This window comes from Zalophus californianus, chromosome 11 (genome assembly GCF_009762305.2).
Source record: "Zalophus californianus isolate mZalCal1 chromosome 11, mZalCal1.pri.v2, whole genome shotgun sequence".
In the NCBI taxonomy this organism is placed as follows: Eukaryota; Metazoa; Chordata; class Mammalia; order Carnivora; family Otariidae; genus Zalophus; species Zalophus californianus.
Window position 1 is genome coordinate 96,741,047 of NC_045605.1, and position 18,079 is coordinate 96,759,125.

General features: G+C 52.6%; 1 protein-coding gene and 1 long non-coding RNA gene across 3 annotated transcripts in view; one reads left to right on the forward strand and one right to left on the reverse strand.

Annotated features, from left to right (window-relative positions):
* Window positions 1-50: 50 nt before the first annotated feature.
* Window positions 51-14,975, reverse strand: LOC113914652. Of its 2 annotated transcripts, none has more exons than XR_003517498.1 (3): window positions 14,879-14,975; window positions 8,101-8,244; window positions 51-211 (listed from the first exon to the last, which is right to left on the reverse strand). It is a non-coding gene; the product is annotated as an uncharacterized LOC113914652 (long non-coding RNA). The 2 variants fall into 2 exon arrangements; XR_003517497.1 differs by lacking the exon at window positions 14,879-14,975 and adding an exon at window positions 10,945-11,057.
* A 183-nt stretch (window positions 14,976-15,158) lies between these two features.
* The window catches only part of CREB3L1 (cAMP responsive element binding protein 3 like 1), a 35,194-nt gene continuing 32,273 nt past the window's right edge, over window positions 15,159-18,079 (forward strand). The window contains exon 1 of the mRNA XM_027579469.2: window positions 15,159-15,714. Coding sequence (XP_027435270.1) covers window positions 15,613-15,714 — 102 coding nt within the window. The 5' untranslated portion in view covers window positions 15,159-15,612. The remainder of the gene's footprint in view (window positions 15,715-18,079) is intronic.

Here is an 18,079-nt window from a genome sequence, read left to right on the forward strand (position 1 = left end):
GAGCCCGATGCAGGGCTCCATCCCAGGACTCTGGGATCATGACCTGAGCCAAAGGCAGACACTTAACAACCGAGCCACCCAAGCACCCTGATCAGGAACCATTTTGGTGGAGGGCTATCAGTCAAGGCGTTTGGAGGAAGTCTCTTAAACCAGGCAAACCTGAAGCCTCCATCTGCTCAGTATGTGGCTTGAGGCTTGATTGAGCTTTAAGCTGTAACAAAATAATGAGGACATCTGTCAGACACACCTGAACCCAAATAACAGTTCCATCCTTCCATAGCTGAGTGACCTCAGGCAAATTATTTAACCTCCGTAAGACTCGGTTTTCCCATTTGTAAAATGGGAAGAATCGTAGTGCTTCCCACGTGAGAATAAATATCAGTGCTTAGCAGTGTGTCTCTGCACGCAATAAATACTAGATATTATTAAATTAATTAAAACTGCCTCTAGGTAGGTAATTACAGCGAGGGACTGGAGACAAGGTATAGAAAGCACCTTACGCACTGCCTGGCTCGCGGTGGTCGGCATTCAATACATGGCTATTATTATTACTATCATCCTTACGTTCATTTCGATTCTAGGCTTATCCTCCCTGCGAGCTGTACCCACCACACAATCTTATCGTCCCAATAGAAATCACGGTGAAGCTACAGACTCATGGCTCCAAATTGTGGGCTTACTGTCATACCCCTAGTGCCTGCCCCAGCATGAAAGAGGTTTTCTCAGGGCCTTCCAGAAGGATGTGCAAGCAACAAGCAGGTCAGCAGGAGTGGGGACCTCAACTCCCTGCTTTTCGGGGGAGCCAGGCATAGCCCCGGGCCATTTGCCCGGCACTGAGGATCCGAGAACTGTGCGGCCCAGGGCTGCTAGGAGGCCGGAAGGAAGAGGCAGTGTCGCTGTTGATAACTACATTTTCAAGTGTTCCGTGGATGGAGTGGTTACCATGGTGATGCTGATGGGCTCTGAGCAGAGCTACAGCCTCTCTTGAGTTGTGAGTCAGGTTCAGCTTTATTTATTTAAAAAGAAAACCAACGCCCTGACCTGTGAAGGACAAAGCAACACTCAGGTAGAGGCTGGGGCGTCCACTGAGGGCGGGGGTGATTCATCATGCCCGCTCGCCGGCCACCCGTGTCCTGACGTCAGTCAGCCCAGCTGGCTACCGGGCCTGGAAAAGTCCACAGAGGTAAGTGGGGGAGGCCGGCATTTCAAACTGGCCCAGGAGAGGAAGCACAAAGGGAAGCCACACGGCCAGGCCAGTCGGAAACCTCTTAATAGGAAGCAGATCCCATTTGCTCAGCTCTGGCCCGAGGGCCAGACTCCTTCAGGGGACGCTTCCCCACCCTGGCATGGCAGGCCTCAGGGCCCCAGGAGTGAGGCAAGTGAGGGCCAGGGTCTGGCCCGTGCTGGCTGACCCACCCCCCCTACCCCCGGTGTGTATACACCAGCAGTACCCTGGGTGGGGGGGTTCTCCCTGGGGAGATGGAGCCCCTTTGACCAGAACCCCTGAAGGGGAAGAGGTAATCATAATAGCACCTACTCACAGGGTAGCTCTGAGGATGAAATGGCGATAATATTTGCAAATGTTTAACGTAGAGCTGGGCTGGCCTATATTCAGCCCTGGATAACTGTGGGCTATTGTTAACTTTTGTTCAGGCCCTTATCTTCCCCCTCCTGGATAGAACCTCAAAAGCCTCCTAACTCCACTGGCTGGCTCTAGTCTTACTCACCTCCGATCTATTGTCCACACCACAGCAGAGCGGTTTATAGAAAATGCATCCCGATCATGCTATTTTTTTTTAAGATTTTATTTATTTATTTGAGAGAGAGAATGAGAGATAGAGAGCACGAGAGGGAAGAGGGTCAGAGGGAGAGGCAGACTCCCTGCTGAGCAGGGAGCCCGATGTGGGACTCGATCCCGGGACTCCAGGATCATGACCTGAGCCGAAGGCAGTCGCTCAACCAACTGAGCCACCCAGGCGCCCCCTGATCATGCTATTTTTCTCCCCCCCGAATCTGCCAGTGTTTCCATTTACCTTCAGGGTAACTCTTAGAATTCCTTGGAGGGGCCTAGGCCTTGAATGATCTAGCCCTTGGCTGCCCTCTCCAGCCCTGTCGCTCACCACGCCCCCCTGGCCTTGATAAGTTTTGGCCAGTACCGCAGTGTCAGCACTCTTTCTGGGCAAAGGGGATAGTATGCCAAAGATCCCGGAGGTACGACAGAAAGGGCAAACACCTGCTTATCCTCCCAAGACCCACATCAAGGAGCCCATGTACCAGGAAATCTCCCTGTCCTCCCCTCGAATGCAGAGCTGGTTACTCCCTCCTCTGAGCAACTTGACATCGCAATTCTTGCGACCCACGCCTGTGACACCTTTCAGCTTCTTGAGGGCAGCACTGATGCTCAATAATATCTGTATGCCCAGAACATACGACAATACCCTAACATTCACAAGGGAGGACTGTGAATGAATGAAGGAATGAATGAAGACAAAAATCTCATTTCTAGAAAAGGAAACAGAGGCCCAGATAGGAGGAGTGACTTGGTTCAAATAAAGTCCCGAAACCCTCTAGCTCCAGGCCCTTCCGATTCCAGAGACCAGGGACCATCCATCTGTTCATCCATCCATCGCTTACTAAGCACCAATCATCCAGCAGATACCGTGTTGCTCCCTGGAGTAGCCCTGGCCCCCAGGGGCCCACAGACAGGTGGGATAGAACGACAGGTAGTCGGACAATTCCCTCACTTTTCACTATGAGCCGGGACAGAGGATGTAGGAGCTATGGGAATTCCAGAGACTACGATATGGACAGAGGTAGAGGGAGGCCCTCTGTGTCTGTGTCTTGCCCCAACTCTGGAGCCCAAGTTCCCACAGACAGCCAGACCAAGGCAACTGCCCTCCAGGTGCTATTAACACAGGTAAACAGACATATATATACATAGGAACACACATACCTAAGCCGGGTGACATGGATATACATGCCTGGCCCCGTAGGCAGGACACAGTCACAAGGACACATGTGCACCCCTCAGCGATCACGTCAAGAGCCATCAGGGAGCAAGGACAGATGAAATCAGTCCGCAGAGCATTTCTGGACACTTCACACCACCCCTCGCCCTTCTGCACACCAGGTCTCCTGGATTCCCCACCCCATGTGGTCCTCTGGGCAAGACAGATATATTGTTCTCTCCCCCATTTCCAGATGGACAAACTGAGACTCAGAGAGAAAACTGACTTGCCCACCCCCCACCACCACCTGGTCAGTGGAAGTTCTGGAACTGACCCGTCATTCCCCAGGCATTTGCTAGCATTTAGTCTGTGCCAGGCCTTCTGCGGGGCACAGGGGATGCCGAGGTAAATGAGCCACAGCCCCAGGCTCTTGTGGGAGATGACAGCCTTGTCCATCTCCAAGGTTTGAACGTCAGTGTCACCACCGACTAGCCGGGTGAGCCTGAGCTAGGTGTTAGCCTCTGCAACTTAGTCCCAGTCTCTGATTCAAAATATAGGGGCACCTGAGTGGCTCAGTCGGTTAAGCATCTGCCTTCGGCTTGGGTCATGTTCCCAGGGTCCTGGGATCAAGTCCCACGTAGGACTCCCTGCTTAGGGGGAAGTCTGCTTCTCCCTCTCCCTCCGCCTGCCGCTTGGCCTGCTTCTGCAGTCTCTCTCTCTCTCTCTCTGTCAAATAAATAAATAAAATCTTAAAAAAAACACATAAATTAGATCAAACCCTCCCATCACACTCAGCAGTACCCCGCATGACCCAGCTCCCGCTCCCTTACCCAGCTCTCTTCCTATCACTGTCCACCACTGGCCTCCTGGCTATGCCCGCAGCAAAACAAGGACCTCCCACCTCCAAACTTTGCACCTTCTCTTCCCTCTCCCAGACACGGTGTCCCCCAGATAGTTAAAGAGCAAACTCCCTCCTGCTGCCCACGTCTCTGTGTCTTCACACAGGAGGACACCACTGAGTCCAAAATCATGGCCCTATATTTTTCTTGAAAGTACTGTCTTCATGTTATATGACATGATACTATGTGTATTTGACCATTTGTTTAGGCCTACTAGTACAGAAGGGGAGGAATGTGCACACTGTGTTTACTACTACACCCTCAGGGCCTAGAACAGTGCCTGGCGCATAGTAGGAACTCAGTAAATTTTTACGAACAGGAATGTATCAATCATCCTGTTTCCTCCCCTTTAAAATGATACCCATAGCACAAAGCTATAAGGATTAATTATGTTATAAATGGAAGATGCTTAACCTGGTGCCTGGCACTTCATGGGCACACCATAATGCTGTTATTTTTTTGCTATTGCTGTTATCATTGGGGAGTTGATGGGGGAGCAGTGGGGGAGACAGGTGTGTAAGAATAAACCACACAGTGTGGTAACAACGCTCTTGCTTCTGAGTCCAGCCCTCCAGCTTGGGGCCCAGGTAGCAGCCCCTTCATGTGCCTGAAGATCAGGTACCAAAGCTCTTGCCCTCTTGCCTGCAGGGGTCACCCTCAGGGTCTCGCCCGGATAGCCAGGAGACCTCTGGGCCCCGCCTCGGCTGGGGGCAGTGGGCAGAGGGCAGAGTCCAGGCCAGGCCTCAGAAACCCTTGATTCCACCCCCACCCCACTCCCCCCCCCCCACAGCAAGCCCCACATCAAAGCCAATCTCAGAGGGGCGAGGCCTCAAGATAAATGGAAGATTAAAGAAGGCGAGGTCTCCACAGGCCACAGGGAGAGGCAGCAGGCAGGCGACCACAGAGGGGGGGGGCCCTGACACAGCCCTGGCAGCAGCCATCTTGGGGGGCAAGAGGCAGGAGAGGGGCCCAAGCCTAGGCAGTGGAGTGGGGGATGGGTAGCTCAGCCTAGGGCCGGTAAAGGGGGGGGGCCCTCCCCAGCATTACACTTTGGGGGGGGGCCCTCCCCAGCATTACACTTTGGCCTGTCCCTCCAGTGAGTGCCTACTCCTTAACCCTTTCCCAGCCAGGCAGCAGGGAGGCGCATCGGAGGAACCCCCAGGCCTCTCTTGAAGAGAGTTTCTTTGGTCATTGGGTTCGGTCATTGGGGTTTGCTCCCTCCAGCAAAGGAGCCTGTAATGAAGACCTCCTGGTCCCAGTCTTCCTCCCCAGGAAGGTCTGTAATTAGTGCAGGAGGCGAGGCTGGGGAGGCTCAGACAATGTCATTTGAACCAGGATGAGACAGGGCTCAATTGCTAGTCTGCACATTTTTTTTTCCTGGTGCCATTTCATATACAAAACTCCAGCAAGCTTAACCCTTTCCTGGCTGGGCTCTGATGCTGGGGTTTCAGCCTGGCATATCACCCATTCCAGTGCCCAAGTGTGCCCGTCTCACCTGCCCCCCATGCACGCCCCAATGCAGGGGAGCCGTGATTTCCAGCTTCCCTAACAGCCAACACGCCATCTGACAATCCATCATCCAACGAGCCCTTTGGAGAGGGGGCCCAGAGGAAAGTCTACCATCTTGCCATCAAGGAGATTACAATCCTCAGGGCAGTGGAGGAATGCAAACCAGCAACAGGTGGTAAAGCGATGCAAGACAGGATAGAATGAGACGGTGAGGACCAGCAAGGGGCAGGGAAGGAAGTCGCATGCAGGAAGCATTCTGTAAATATGTACTGAGAGAGCCACCTTCCTGGAGCAGAGCATTTCGGCAATCAGGGTGTGAGGGCCGAACCCACAAGGAGAAGGGAGGCAGGCAAAGCCTTAGCAGCTCTGAGCCAGCCCCAGATGGAGACAAATGTCAGAGTCTACTGGGAGGCAGAGGCTTTTGCTTCCTCTCTCCTGTGCCCTGAAGCACTCATTCTGAATCCCTGAACTACAGTTCATCTCACACTGCCGTACAACCTGTCTGATTACAGATCTGAGACCCCACTGGACTTTGAACAACTTAAGGGCTTTGTCTCTTCACCTCTGGTCTCTGATGCCTAAGCACAGAGCCTAGCACTCAAGAGGTACTCAATAAATGCTCGTTGATAAAATGACTGATTTTGGATGGGAGGGTGGAGGTGTGGGGAAGAATCTACCTCTACAGGCTTTCCCAGAGGGGATGCCAACTGTGGCCTTACTGCCCCTATAAATCATAGCACAATCTCCCTAACATGTAAAGAGCTTCTAAAAATCAATAAGACAAGACCGACCACTAATTTTTAAAAGGTCAAAGAATATGAACAGAGTCTACAGAAAAGGAAACATAAAGTGTTCTAGGGCATCTAAAATGACTCTCAGCCTCACTAATAGAAGAGAAATGCAAGCTGGAAACCATTCAAAAGTTTACTAATATCCTCTATTTGAAAGACTGTAGAGAAATCAGCACTGTCGTATATTGCTGCTTAGGTGTGTAAATTGATATGAACTAGTTGACAATATCTATTGACATTACAAATGCACATTCTCTTTGACCCAGTAATCCCACGCCTGAGAATTTACCCTACAGATATACAGTGCTTGAACAAGGCTATCATTACTGCATTGTTTGTGATAGTAAAAACCTGGAAAGAATCCAAATGTCCATCATTTGGGGACAGGTAAATAAATTAAGGTACAGTCATACAATGGGTAGCTATGCGCTATTAAAAAAAAAAAAGAATGAGGAAGTTCTCTATGTCCTAATATAGGCAGATCTCCAAAACAGATAAAATAGGGGGAAAAAGATATAGAACAATGCATATAATAATCCTCTTTTCAGTTAAAAAAGAGAAAGAGATGGGGCACCTGGGAGCTCCATTGGTTAAGTGTCCAACTCTTGATTTCAGCTTCGGTTATGATGTCAGGGTCGTAAGATCGAGCCCTGCGTCGGGCTCCACACTGAGCATGGAGCGTGCCTAGGATTCTCTGTCTCCCTCTGCCCCTCCCCCCCCACTCTCTCTCTCTCTCTCTCTCTAAAAATTATATAGATACATATGCATACATACACACAAACATACACACCCCAAAGAAGATGCCCAAGGAAGTAATCAAAGTGATTATATGTTGGTTAAAGGGTGGGCACGTAGTAGTGAGGATGGAGGATATGGGGACGGGAGGATTACCTCTCATTGTATTCCTTTTTTTATGTTTTGTTTTATGACATATTATCTATTCAACAAATTAAAAAAGACAAAAAAAAAAAACAACAACAACCCTCAAAAGCCATCTGCCTGGATATTGGGGGTTCTAGGCTTTTTCCCAAGTTGCTAGGTAGAAAGGATCTCACCTCAGCTGGCAGCCCCTCCTTCACTTTCCCTCCCCAGGCCCTGACATATTTTCCTGAGGCCTTGGGTCCCAGTCTGGGGTGGCTGTCATCCCAAGCGGTACTTTCTGTAAGCGCAGACTATGACATCAGACCAAGTCACTGTGTGAGCCTCAGGAAAACAGGATAATCCTGGCATCTTCCTCCAAGGGGTGTGATAAGGCTTAAATGAGGCTTAAATAAGAAAAGGCATAGGAAATGCTTAGCATAAATCCAGAAATGTGATAAATGTTATTGTATAAATGTACCAGACCCACTGTTCATGTTTTTTTGCCAATATATCTGTCGGATTGTTGGTCTTTATCTTATTGATTTATAGGCGCAATTTATGGATTCAGAAGATCGAGATCCTCATGGCAAATTGGCAGAGCATTGAAGGGCCAGGGGACCATAATATATGGCAGTTTGTGAGAATCATTATTTCTATGATGATTTCTCCCCTGGGCCATGCATGCGAGTGTCTGCAGGCATCCCACATTAGAGGCCCCAGGGCTCATCTGGACAGGCCCAAGGGACGGAGTCTTTATTCATTGGCTCTGTGTCATTGTGTGGCTCTGCCAGTGTCCCCTGGGTTGCCAGAGACTGTCATTCTCCACTTCAGCTCTCAGAATAACATCCCCTTCCACTCTCGATTAGACTTATCCTTTGTGCCTTCCCCAGAGGTCCCCAGGTTTGTGGAACACATGTGGGGTGCCCACTTGTGTAAGGACTGAATTCACTAATGGATAAGTTAAGACCAACCCTGGGAATCCCTAAGTTTTCATGCAGGGGCTCCCCAGGGGAGACAGACTCCAGATGGACAGGCCTGAAGGGGTGCAGCAAGGGATCAGGGCCCAGAACACACACCATTGGAGCCCCTTACCCTGATCCTTGGATCCTTGGTGCTTGCTTGCCATAGAGCTGAGAAAAAATGTGGCTCCCCTGGGCCCACATCCATTCATTTTCTTCAGGGAATTAGTCCGCCCTTCAATTCTGGAGGCTCCAGAAGAAATGTTCCTCAGAGCATCTGGAATATATATTTGCTCTCACTGGTGATTGCCAAGGCCAGCTCTGCTGGTTTTCTGTTTGTTCTGCTCAGCCATGGGAGCTGGGGCTGTCCCTGAGGATGGGGGATGCCCATGGCCCCCAAAGTCCTCTCTCTCTCTGCATGACATGGGATGGGAGCCCCGATGTGGACCTGCTCTTCAAGCAGAGGAGCCTGGATGAGGGCCACCGAGAGTTAACGGTTTGAGTCTACAAAGCCCCCAGGCTCCTCCCAATGCCCCAGAAAGCCCCCAATTACTGGGCAACTTGTCCAGTCCTAGAGTCCCGTACAGTGGAAAGATTAAGTCAAACAGACCCAAGATCAAATTCCCACTCTCTTGCTTAATAGCTGTGTGACCCTGGACAAATAACATAACCTCTCTGAGCCTCACCTTCTTCACCTAAAAAAGTAAAAATATTTTTGTATTTATACCTTATCTTACTTCAGGGTATATTAAAGACATTTGGGAAACCCTGCAGACAATGGAATTAGACAGCTTTTAATAGAGGAAAAAGGATACAGAGAAAGAGGGATAAAGACCTAAGATGAAGCCAGGGCCACAGTCAGTTTGTGAAGTGCACCACCCGTGAGATCCTCTTGCAAGAGGTGTGCCCCAGCAAATTCACCTCTGAGCTTCCTGACAGCCCAAATAAAGGAAATTCAATGAGACACAAAATCCAAAATGGCCATGAGATTCAAAATAGACCCACCGCTCAGAAGCAACCAGCTTTTCTATGCCCTGAAGTCAACGAAGCTCTCTCCCCTGGACCTTCCAAAGGGGGCAAGTCGGGGAGGAGGAGTGTGAACACAGTGAAGATGAGGCTATCTTCTAGGGCTTTTGTGTGTCTGAAATAGAATAAAATGCCTGACAGCAACCCTTAGGGCGGCCAGCACATAGTAGGTGCTTAATATGTCCTTCCTCCCTCCCTCTGTCCCTCCCTCCCTCCCTTCCTTCCTTCCTTCCTTCCCTCCTTCCTTCCTTCCTTCCTTCCTTTCTTCCTTCCCCTCCCTTCCCTTCCTTCCTTCCTTCCTCTTCAGGCCTCTGTCTCCTCCCAGGTAAGGAGTATCTGTGAGATCTTTTGTGCATACAGCCATCAGCTCTTCAATCCTTCGGCACACGCTAATTAAATACTTATTATGTACCAGGCTCTGGGGAAGGCCAATGCGGGAACTGCCCTAAACCTCACTAGATTCTTTCCTGCTGTCCTCAGATCCTTGGTCTCAGAAGTTCTCTCCCTCCCCCCACCACCCACCCTTTTGGGTCTCAGCGCTCTGCCTCCCCTGGAACAGGCCTATAAACCCCAGGGAACCCCACTCTTGTGGCTTGCCCCTCATTTCCCACATAGCTTCAGGCTGCTCCCTCCTACCACCACATTCATGGAGCTCGGCCACGTGCAAAAGCACAATTAATATTCCACTCAGTCTCCCCCAGCCCTGCTGCCTATTGGAAGAAGATGGAAACCAGATTGGCGGCCGCACGCGCTGGCATGGATGTGCACGGAGGGGTGGGCCCACACCTAGGTGTGAGCTGGCGCTTTCTCCCCCGAGGCTCGCACGTGGGCACGAATGGCAGAAGCTCCCCCCCCAACCCCCAGGTCGGTCCGCACCTCCAGACACAGGATCAGCCCCCCGAGCGGCATGAGCAGGCATGGTCACACGGCCACAGACTGCACACTCAGCTCCTGGCCAATCGACGCCCAGAGAACACAGGGGCTCCTCACACACAAAGCCCACATTTGCTTTCTGGACAGAGGGAGACAGAATCATAGCAGCTCAGGGCTGGTAGGATGGAATCTGAGCGATCATCCTGTCCCAGACCCTCATTTTACAGAAAAGAATCTGAAGGCCTGGCTTAACCTTGAGCGTTATCAGTCCCTGCTAACCTGAACACGCCTGGGTGCATTTTAGCAAAGCTTTGGATTTAAATGCCCGATGCTTGGGCGCCTGGGTGGCTCAGTTGGTTGAGCGACTGCCTTCGGCTCAGGTCATGATCCTGGAGTCCCGGGATCAAGTCCCACATCGGGCTCCCTGCTCAGCAGGGAGTCTGCTTCTCCTTCTCACCCTCCTCCCTCTCATGCTCTCTGTCTCTCATTCTCTCTCTCAAATAAATAAATAAAATCTTTAAATGCCTGATGCTGCCTCTGTGCTTTTCTGCTGATGGGCCACTTCGGCCTCGCCAGCCTTGGAGGTTGGGGAAACTGAGGTATAGGGGCTAGGCTGGGGGTGAACTTGGCAAGTGCGCAGATAATGGGCAGGGTCCAGCCTCTGAACTTTCCTCGCTCTCAGTCCCCTATTTCCAGCTCTGCCAGGCCTAGGTGGGGCAGGATTTGCAACATGAGGGCTCACGGAGGCAAGAGGAAAGCCTGGCTTGGTTGATTTTTCTCCCCTGCCTTCTGACTTAGAAAGCAAAGGGGCTGGAGGCTGGATACCTGAGTGTACGTATGTCTCTGGGGTTGGGGCCAGTGGCCTGAGTTATAGAGGCATCTAGAAGCAGAGCTGGTACAGGTGATTCGAGGTAGAGGAAAGAAGGGTGAGTTCAGAGCAGGACTGAGCAAAGCAGGAAGCGGGTGGAGCTGTTCCCCGGGCGGCAGGCAGACAGAGGGCCAAGGGGCGGGCCTGCCTCCGGTCCAAAGATGGGACAGTAGAACAGAAATTCAGGGAAAGCGAAGGTAAGATAATTACCAGGAAAAGTTGCTGGAAGAGAGGCAAGTGTTTTCTTCGTCCTTAAGGAACTTCAGTCTTCAGAGAATTTGGAGAGGAAAAAAATCTATCTTCAAGGTCCTTTTCCAAGGAAGGGTGGCTGGTGATTCACCAGCTGCTGAGGAAGGCCCTGGAAGGCCCTCCCCTCAGCTCCTGCCTCTCCCTAGTGAGCAAACCCAGTTCATCTGGGGTGAGTAGAAAGGGCCCTGGGTAGGAAGCCTGGAGGCCCAGATTTCAGCCCTATATCTGCCCCATTGAAGCTGGTGACCTAAGGCAAGCCTCCTATGCCCTAGGCCTTGATTTCCTGCAAAATAAAGGAGTGGTAAGTCATGAACTCTCTGAGCCTCCGTTTTCTCATCTGAGGATTGGGGATGATAATAAACCATGTTTCATCAAATCTAAGAATCAATATCATCAATTATATGATGCACCACTATATTATGTACCTTAACAAGGAAAAAACTACCTAACTATCCCATACCATCGATTATAAGACACATTCTGATTTCAGCGATGCTAAAACGTGCATCCCAGAATCAGTGAATATGATACTCATTTCCCAAGCTTCCTCCAAGAATTAAATGCGATAATATAAGTATTTAGTGCCTGGCACAACGCAAGTACTCAATAGATTTCAGGTATTTTTATGGTTCAGGGTGGAGCAGGGAAGGAACCAAAGGCCCAGCGGATGGGGAAGAGTGAGAGCCTGGGTCTGAAGCCCACCCCCACCCACCTGGCAGGGTGCCACCCCAGGGACTCCACATCTAGCCCCAGCAGGGGACAGAGGGAGAACAGCTGTGCAGCCCATTTTAGGGAGCCAGAAGAGAACAAAGGGCCCCATCTGTGCCCCGGAAGTCAGCCTAATCTCCAGGATGAATATGTTTTCATTTCTCAGAAGTTCCTGTTAGAGTATGCCAAAGTGTTTTTCCCTTTACAATCCAGGCAAACAAGGCAGGTTTACTTTGGGTGACCTTCTCACCACCACCCAGGGCCTGCCTGCCGAGTGTAAATACCCAGCCTTGTACCCTTTTGGAGGCTCCGGGCGGGAGCCTGGAACATCGGAGTGCCAGGCTTCCTAAGGAGGCAGGCCCTTCACCCCTTCCCACCCGCACTCTCTGACAAGACCTGTCCCTGGTACAGGCACATTTAGAAGGTCCTTGGAGAGGACGGGACCCTATGCGTCATTAACACGTCTCCCATCACATAGATGTGAAAACTGAGACCCCAGAGAAGGACAGTGACTCTCCAGGGGTATCAAAGTGTGGCAGTCCCTATCCAAGCCCCCTCACCCTCAGATACACACACACCATCCCTACTCACAGCTCAGCCGGACAAGGAGCCCCTCTCTCCACCTGACCTTCAGAGTCTGGGACAGGCAGGAAGCTTATCTCTGTCCTTTCTCTCCTGTGTCTCACTGCTGGGTTGGGATGCCTTTATGCCTTTCACTTCACATCTGAAGCAGCAGCTGGAAAGCAACAACCAGATGTTGCTAAGCCCATAATAGAAGGGGCTACAGTCTGTGCTTTTCTTGACCTGGATTGTGGATGTTTGCAGAGCCAATTTTGGTCTCCTTCCCCTGACCCTTCAGATGTAGAGAAGGGGCCTGAGAGGGGCTGGGTTGTGGAACCAGGTCCAGGGACTGGTGGGGAGGGAGCAGACCGTCCCTGTTAAGAGAGAACCCAAACTTCAGACCCAGGGAGCTGTCTAACTTCCTCTCCCTGAAAATCGAAAATCAGTAAGAGAAGATGCAAAAGGGATGCCGTGCTCCAGAAGGCTTCAGGTGGGCCCTCTAATTTGAACTAGCACCACTCTTTTCAGTACTTGAATAGATCAGAGCCTCGAGCCCCTGTGTGATCCTAAGTATCAGGTTGGGGGAGGGCACCGGAGTTTCCCAATCATCCTCTAGCTCCCACATCAATGCCTGCCCCTCCCACTCTTTCTCTCCTACTTACTGTTCCCTCTGTCTGGAATGCTTTTCCCACCATTTTGCTCCATTTTACCATTCAGTTCAAGCTTCCGTTCTCAGCTCACACATCCCCTCTCCAGTTGTATCATACTACTTTATTTCCTTCGTGGTCCTCCCACTATCTGAAATCAGCTTCTTAAATTTTTTCTACCCATTCTTCCCTCATTGACTATGGAAAAATTCTTAATCACCGCTGTATCCCCAGTGCCTGGTCTAGGGACTGTTCATCATGCTCAATAAAACTTGCAGAATGTGTGACTAAATCCCCCGCCATTCTCGTCTTTGCTGGACTTCGCCATCCCCTTCATCACAGAAAAAAATGATCATGCTCCTACTACGTGCCAGGCTCTGCATGGCCCGTTCTCTCTTCTCTACTGCTCCCCACTCCCCCCCCCACCCCCAGGATGTTTCCTGGGAGATCCTGCCTCTCAGACTCCACAGGAGGTGCCGGAACCAGAATGTCTCCCCAGGATTATTTTCAATGGTTTCCTGGGGTGTTCACCTGGGTAAGAATCAGGAAAGAGAGGACACTCTAATCCTATTTATCTAAAACTATATAATCTTCCCCAATCACTTAAATGGTGCCTCTGTCTCTAATTACAGAGCCGGCTGGGAGGAACACAGGCACAATTTCCAGCCAACCTCAAGCAGAGGGACACTTTTGTTCCTCCTGGGGGCCTACAGGGACTCTAGCTTGGGGAGCTGGACCCCAGACACCTGCTACCTCAAGCTCACCCATCCCAGACTGGTGTGCTGGCCCAGCCGGACACTGCGCCCCCCACACCTTCCTGGAAAGGGATCAGCCACATTCTCAGTGTTGGAAGCTTCCCCAGTTGGCCAGACGTGAGGCATGTGGGAACACGCCCATGGTCTCAGCACCCTAATTCTACCTGTCACCTGTTTTGAGAGTCAACTGATTGCTTTTTGGCCCACCCTAGGGTTCAGAGTTGCACTGCTGGGTGAACCCTAGAGCACAGGCTATATTCTCAGCTTCTCAGAAGCAAACTCTCCAGGAGGCCTGGGAGCTAATAGTCATGTGACAGCCTGGAGGGTCAGAACCTTATTCTCCAGAACTCTGTCAACTGGGTCACGAGATGGAGGGAAAGCACGTGCCTGCCTCCCTGCCCCAGGCAAGCAAACAGCTTCTTTCTATCTCTGCCTCACGGTGTGTGCCCACCTTGGCACTGAGAGAGCAATTTCAGTGACATTCTGGCTTAACTGCAATGACATCTGTGCTTCTTAAAGGCTTTTTGGTTCCTGAGCTAATTAAAAGCCCCAGACCAAGAGGACACACTTAATCCTATTAATGACTCCTGGGCAGGAACCCGGTGTGCTCAGCCCTCTGAGGGAGTGCCTTTCTCACTCCCTCCATTTGTTCAGGTGCCTGGTGATTGTTTATCAGCCCTTTCAAGAGATTAAGCTGAACTCCTGAGCAGGCCACTTAGGTAATGGATCCTGGGGGCCTGGGAGTGTTCGGTGACCCTGGGGTGTGCAGCGAGCCACACCTAGCAAGCCCCATGGCCACTGTTCTTCAACGTCTTACTCTTCCGAGCCATTACAGGGACTGGACAACTGATGAGAAGAGGGGTCCTCATCTCATTTCTCCTGTTCACTGGGCCCTTTCAACACACAAGAAAGCTGGATACACTCTTTGCCCTGAAGGATCTCAGAGTCCGGTGGGGTCAAAGACACGTGAGCAAACAATGACAGTAACACATTAGATGGGACACAATGGAGGTAAGCACACCGTGTCCTTCGAATGTCTAGGATGCTAACTGCTCCAGCCTGCAGACCAAGGAAGTCTCCCTGGAGGAGGAGACATGTGAAAAATCTCCCCACTGAGAGATCTGTTGAGGGGCCCATGAGACGGAATTGCCCCGCTTTGGATTTGGTTCAGGCTCTAGCATAAGGCTGGAAGCATGGAAATAATGGAATGGAAAAAGCTCTCACCTGAACTTATGGGAAAGTGGTTGGCAAAGCCTCAACAAGATGCCGAGGTTCCAGGAACGCAGTTATCGGCTTCAGGACAATTTTGCTTCAAGCCCCTACGTTGATCTTCCAGAGAACAGAGACTTTGGCAAGGAAGATTAGCTTGCAGATGTCTCTTTAAAAGAGGAGGGACCATTCCTTAGGCCGCTCCCTCTTCTCATTAATATGAAATTTATCGCGAATATTGATGTGGGGGCGTGGCGCCTCGGCCAGCTGGGCTAACCAGCCAGGGGTTCCCGGTTTCACAGAGAGGAAAGTGACAGAAGCCGTGCAGAGGGAGACGCAGAGAGAGCAGAGCGCCGGGCAGCCACCCAGTCTCGGGGGAGCTCTTAGCTCCCCCACCCCCGGCTCCCACCCTGTCCGGGGGGCTCCTGAAGCCCTCAGCCCCACTCCCAGGCTCCCCATGGAAGCCAGCTGTGCCCCGGGAGGAGCCGGAGGAGGAGGAGTCGGCTAAATGCTCGCGGTGCGCCCGGGGCCCCTGAGCCCAGCCAGCTCCGCGCCGCTGCCCTAAGGCCCCCGCGCCCCCGGCGCCCTCTACCCGGGGCCGCACCGCCTCCGCCCGCCCCTCCCCGGGGCTTTGCCCCGGGCCTGCCCCCGCCCGCTAGCCCACGCTCAGGCAGGAGCTCCGGGCCGGGCGCGCCGCCGCCCTGGAGTGAAGGAAGCCCAAGCAAAGGGGGTCTCCGGAGCCGGCCGCGATGGACGCCGTCTTGGAGCCCTTCCCCGCCGACAGGCTCTTCCCCGGATCCAGCTTCCTGGACTTGGGGGACCTGAACGAGTCGGATTTCCTCAACAATGCGGTAAGACGAAGGGTCTACGTCCCCCTTCCACCACTCCGCACCCCTCTTCGCGGCGCGCCTGCCTGACCCCCCTCCCCGGAAGGACCGGGCAGAAGCGGGGGAGGGGGGCTCGGTGGAGGATCCCCGAGAGACACCGTTGAGAGCTCTGAGATTCGGAGACTAGATCCCTCGACACCCCCCTAGACCCCAAACCCGGACCGGAGCCTCTGAGCTTGCGCTAGTGCGCACCCCTCCTGGGGGCTCCGTCCGCGGATACGTTGACCTCGGCTTTCTAAGGGAAGGGGACGTCGAGGCGTCGGGGCCAGCCGATCCCTGGATATGAGCCCGAGAGACACCAATCCTGCCCCCTCCCACGTCTTCTAGCCGTCGTCCACCCACCCCCGGGGTTCCCGGACGAGATTGGGCGCAAAGTGGCGGCGCCCCTTCCTGCGCCCCCTTTAGGACCTCCGTGGCTCCGCGACTGGTTCTCCGCTGGGGGGCGCACAGGGAAGTGTTCGGAAGACCAGGGACCCGACGCCCCTTGGGGGTTCTGAGCAGTACCCGGGTTCTGAGCCAGTCCCGGAAACTTAGGGGTGATGCCGCGGCCGCTCCGTGAGTTCCCCAGAGACGGACCTGACTCTCACGCTCAGATGGTCAGAGCAGCACAGGGTGATCTTTCAGGAGGGGGGGAGATCTTTCTCCCCATCTCCGTGTCTCTAGGTGTGTTCCTCTTTCCCTCACGTCTCCCTGACCTTGTCTCTCTCCCTGTGTCTTCGTGACTGTCTCTTGTCTCTGAGCTTGTCCTCTCTCTCTTCCCCTCCCTCCCTAAGGAAACGTGGCTTCTCTCTCTCCTTCCCTCCCTTCCTCCCTCTCTCAGGCTCAGCCCTAAAGCCCTGCTGGGGGGAGGGGCATGCGCTCCGCAACGCAAGAAAGTATTTGGGTTCAGAAGGGCCTGCTGGGTTGAAATGTGGACAGCTCAGGAAATCTGGTGGGATGCCCCCCCCCCCTTGCAGTGAACTGCCCATCTCTCTCTCTCTCTACACACACACACACACACACCCCACCCCCTCCCACCCCCACACACCCCACCTAATGGGTCTCTGCTGGCTGGCCTCTGCCTCCTGGGACCACAGTAAACTTGGTCAGATAAGAGCCAAATGCACAGAGACTTCAAGGATTGGGCCTCTTGGACTTCCACTTCAGTTGTCCCAGGCTTCTAGACTGATGGTGGGGAAACAAGCCAAGGGCCAGGAACCTGACGGGGAGGCATGGGATGTGAGGTCTCCCAGCCCTCCATTAGGGGGATCTGGGTCACCCTGCTTACTGAGGATGGCCCCTGGTCCCAGTCAAAGGGAGCACACTTCTGCACACAGGCCAAGGGAAGGAGGGGAGAGGACTTGGGCTGGTAGTGGGGAGAGCAGTGGGGTGGGCTGGTAGTGGGGAGATGCCTCTGCTTGGGCATCACACTGTGAGCCTGGGCCTCTGCTTCTTCGTCTATAAAGTGGGGAGAGATTGGGTCAAGTCTTTCTAAGGATGGTCTGGCACAGATCCTAGGAATAAAGTGGCAGGGATTGGGGGTTCTGTACACCCCTCCTGGAGTTGGTAACAGATACTGGTCAGAGGGAGAGGTATGTGTTGGAGCCTGTAGCCTTGCAGCCAAGTGCAGTGTAGAGCCCTCCCCACCACCACAGTGGGGTGCCCTCAGCTGAGTGGGGCTTTCTTCTGAATGAACTCTGCCGCCTACAGCCTCTTCCTGCTCCTCCATTCAGCCTTGTGTCCCCAGCTGCTCAGCTGGGCCTTGGTCCAGCGCAGGAAAGGAGGCAGGATTAGACAGTGGTATCCAGCCCTGGGACTGGGGAGGGAAAGCCCTGCTGGGGGCTGACCTTGAACTAGGCAGGGCCAGGCCAGGCAGGGAAATAGGAAAGGATTTCTAAGAGGAGAGACCAAGAACTCCCAGGAGATTTGGTTCTTGGCTATTCTGCTACCAGCCAGCTGGGCAGTTCAGACAGGTGGCTTTTCTTCCTCTGGGCCTTGGTTCCCTCATTTGAAAAATGTAGGTATAGATCCTTCCCCATAGTGGTGAGAAAATTAATTAAAAATTAATGGAGGAAAATGCCTGGCAGGTAAGTTTCTATAGTTAACTTGTTCCAGAAACTAGATGGGGTGGTGGTAACAACTATGCAGCAACAAGTTGCTGTGTGACCTTGAGCAAGTCACTTTCCTTCTCTGGTGCCTCCACTTAGATGTCGAAGATCCCTTACAGCTGGGACCACATACCAACCCTACCCCAGCTCCCTCTTCATTCTGCATGAGGGTAGGGAAATGTTTCCAAGGTAAGGATGGGAAGGGATAGGGTCTGTGTGTTTCTCAGTCTAGAAGATGGAGA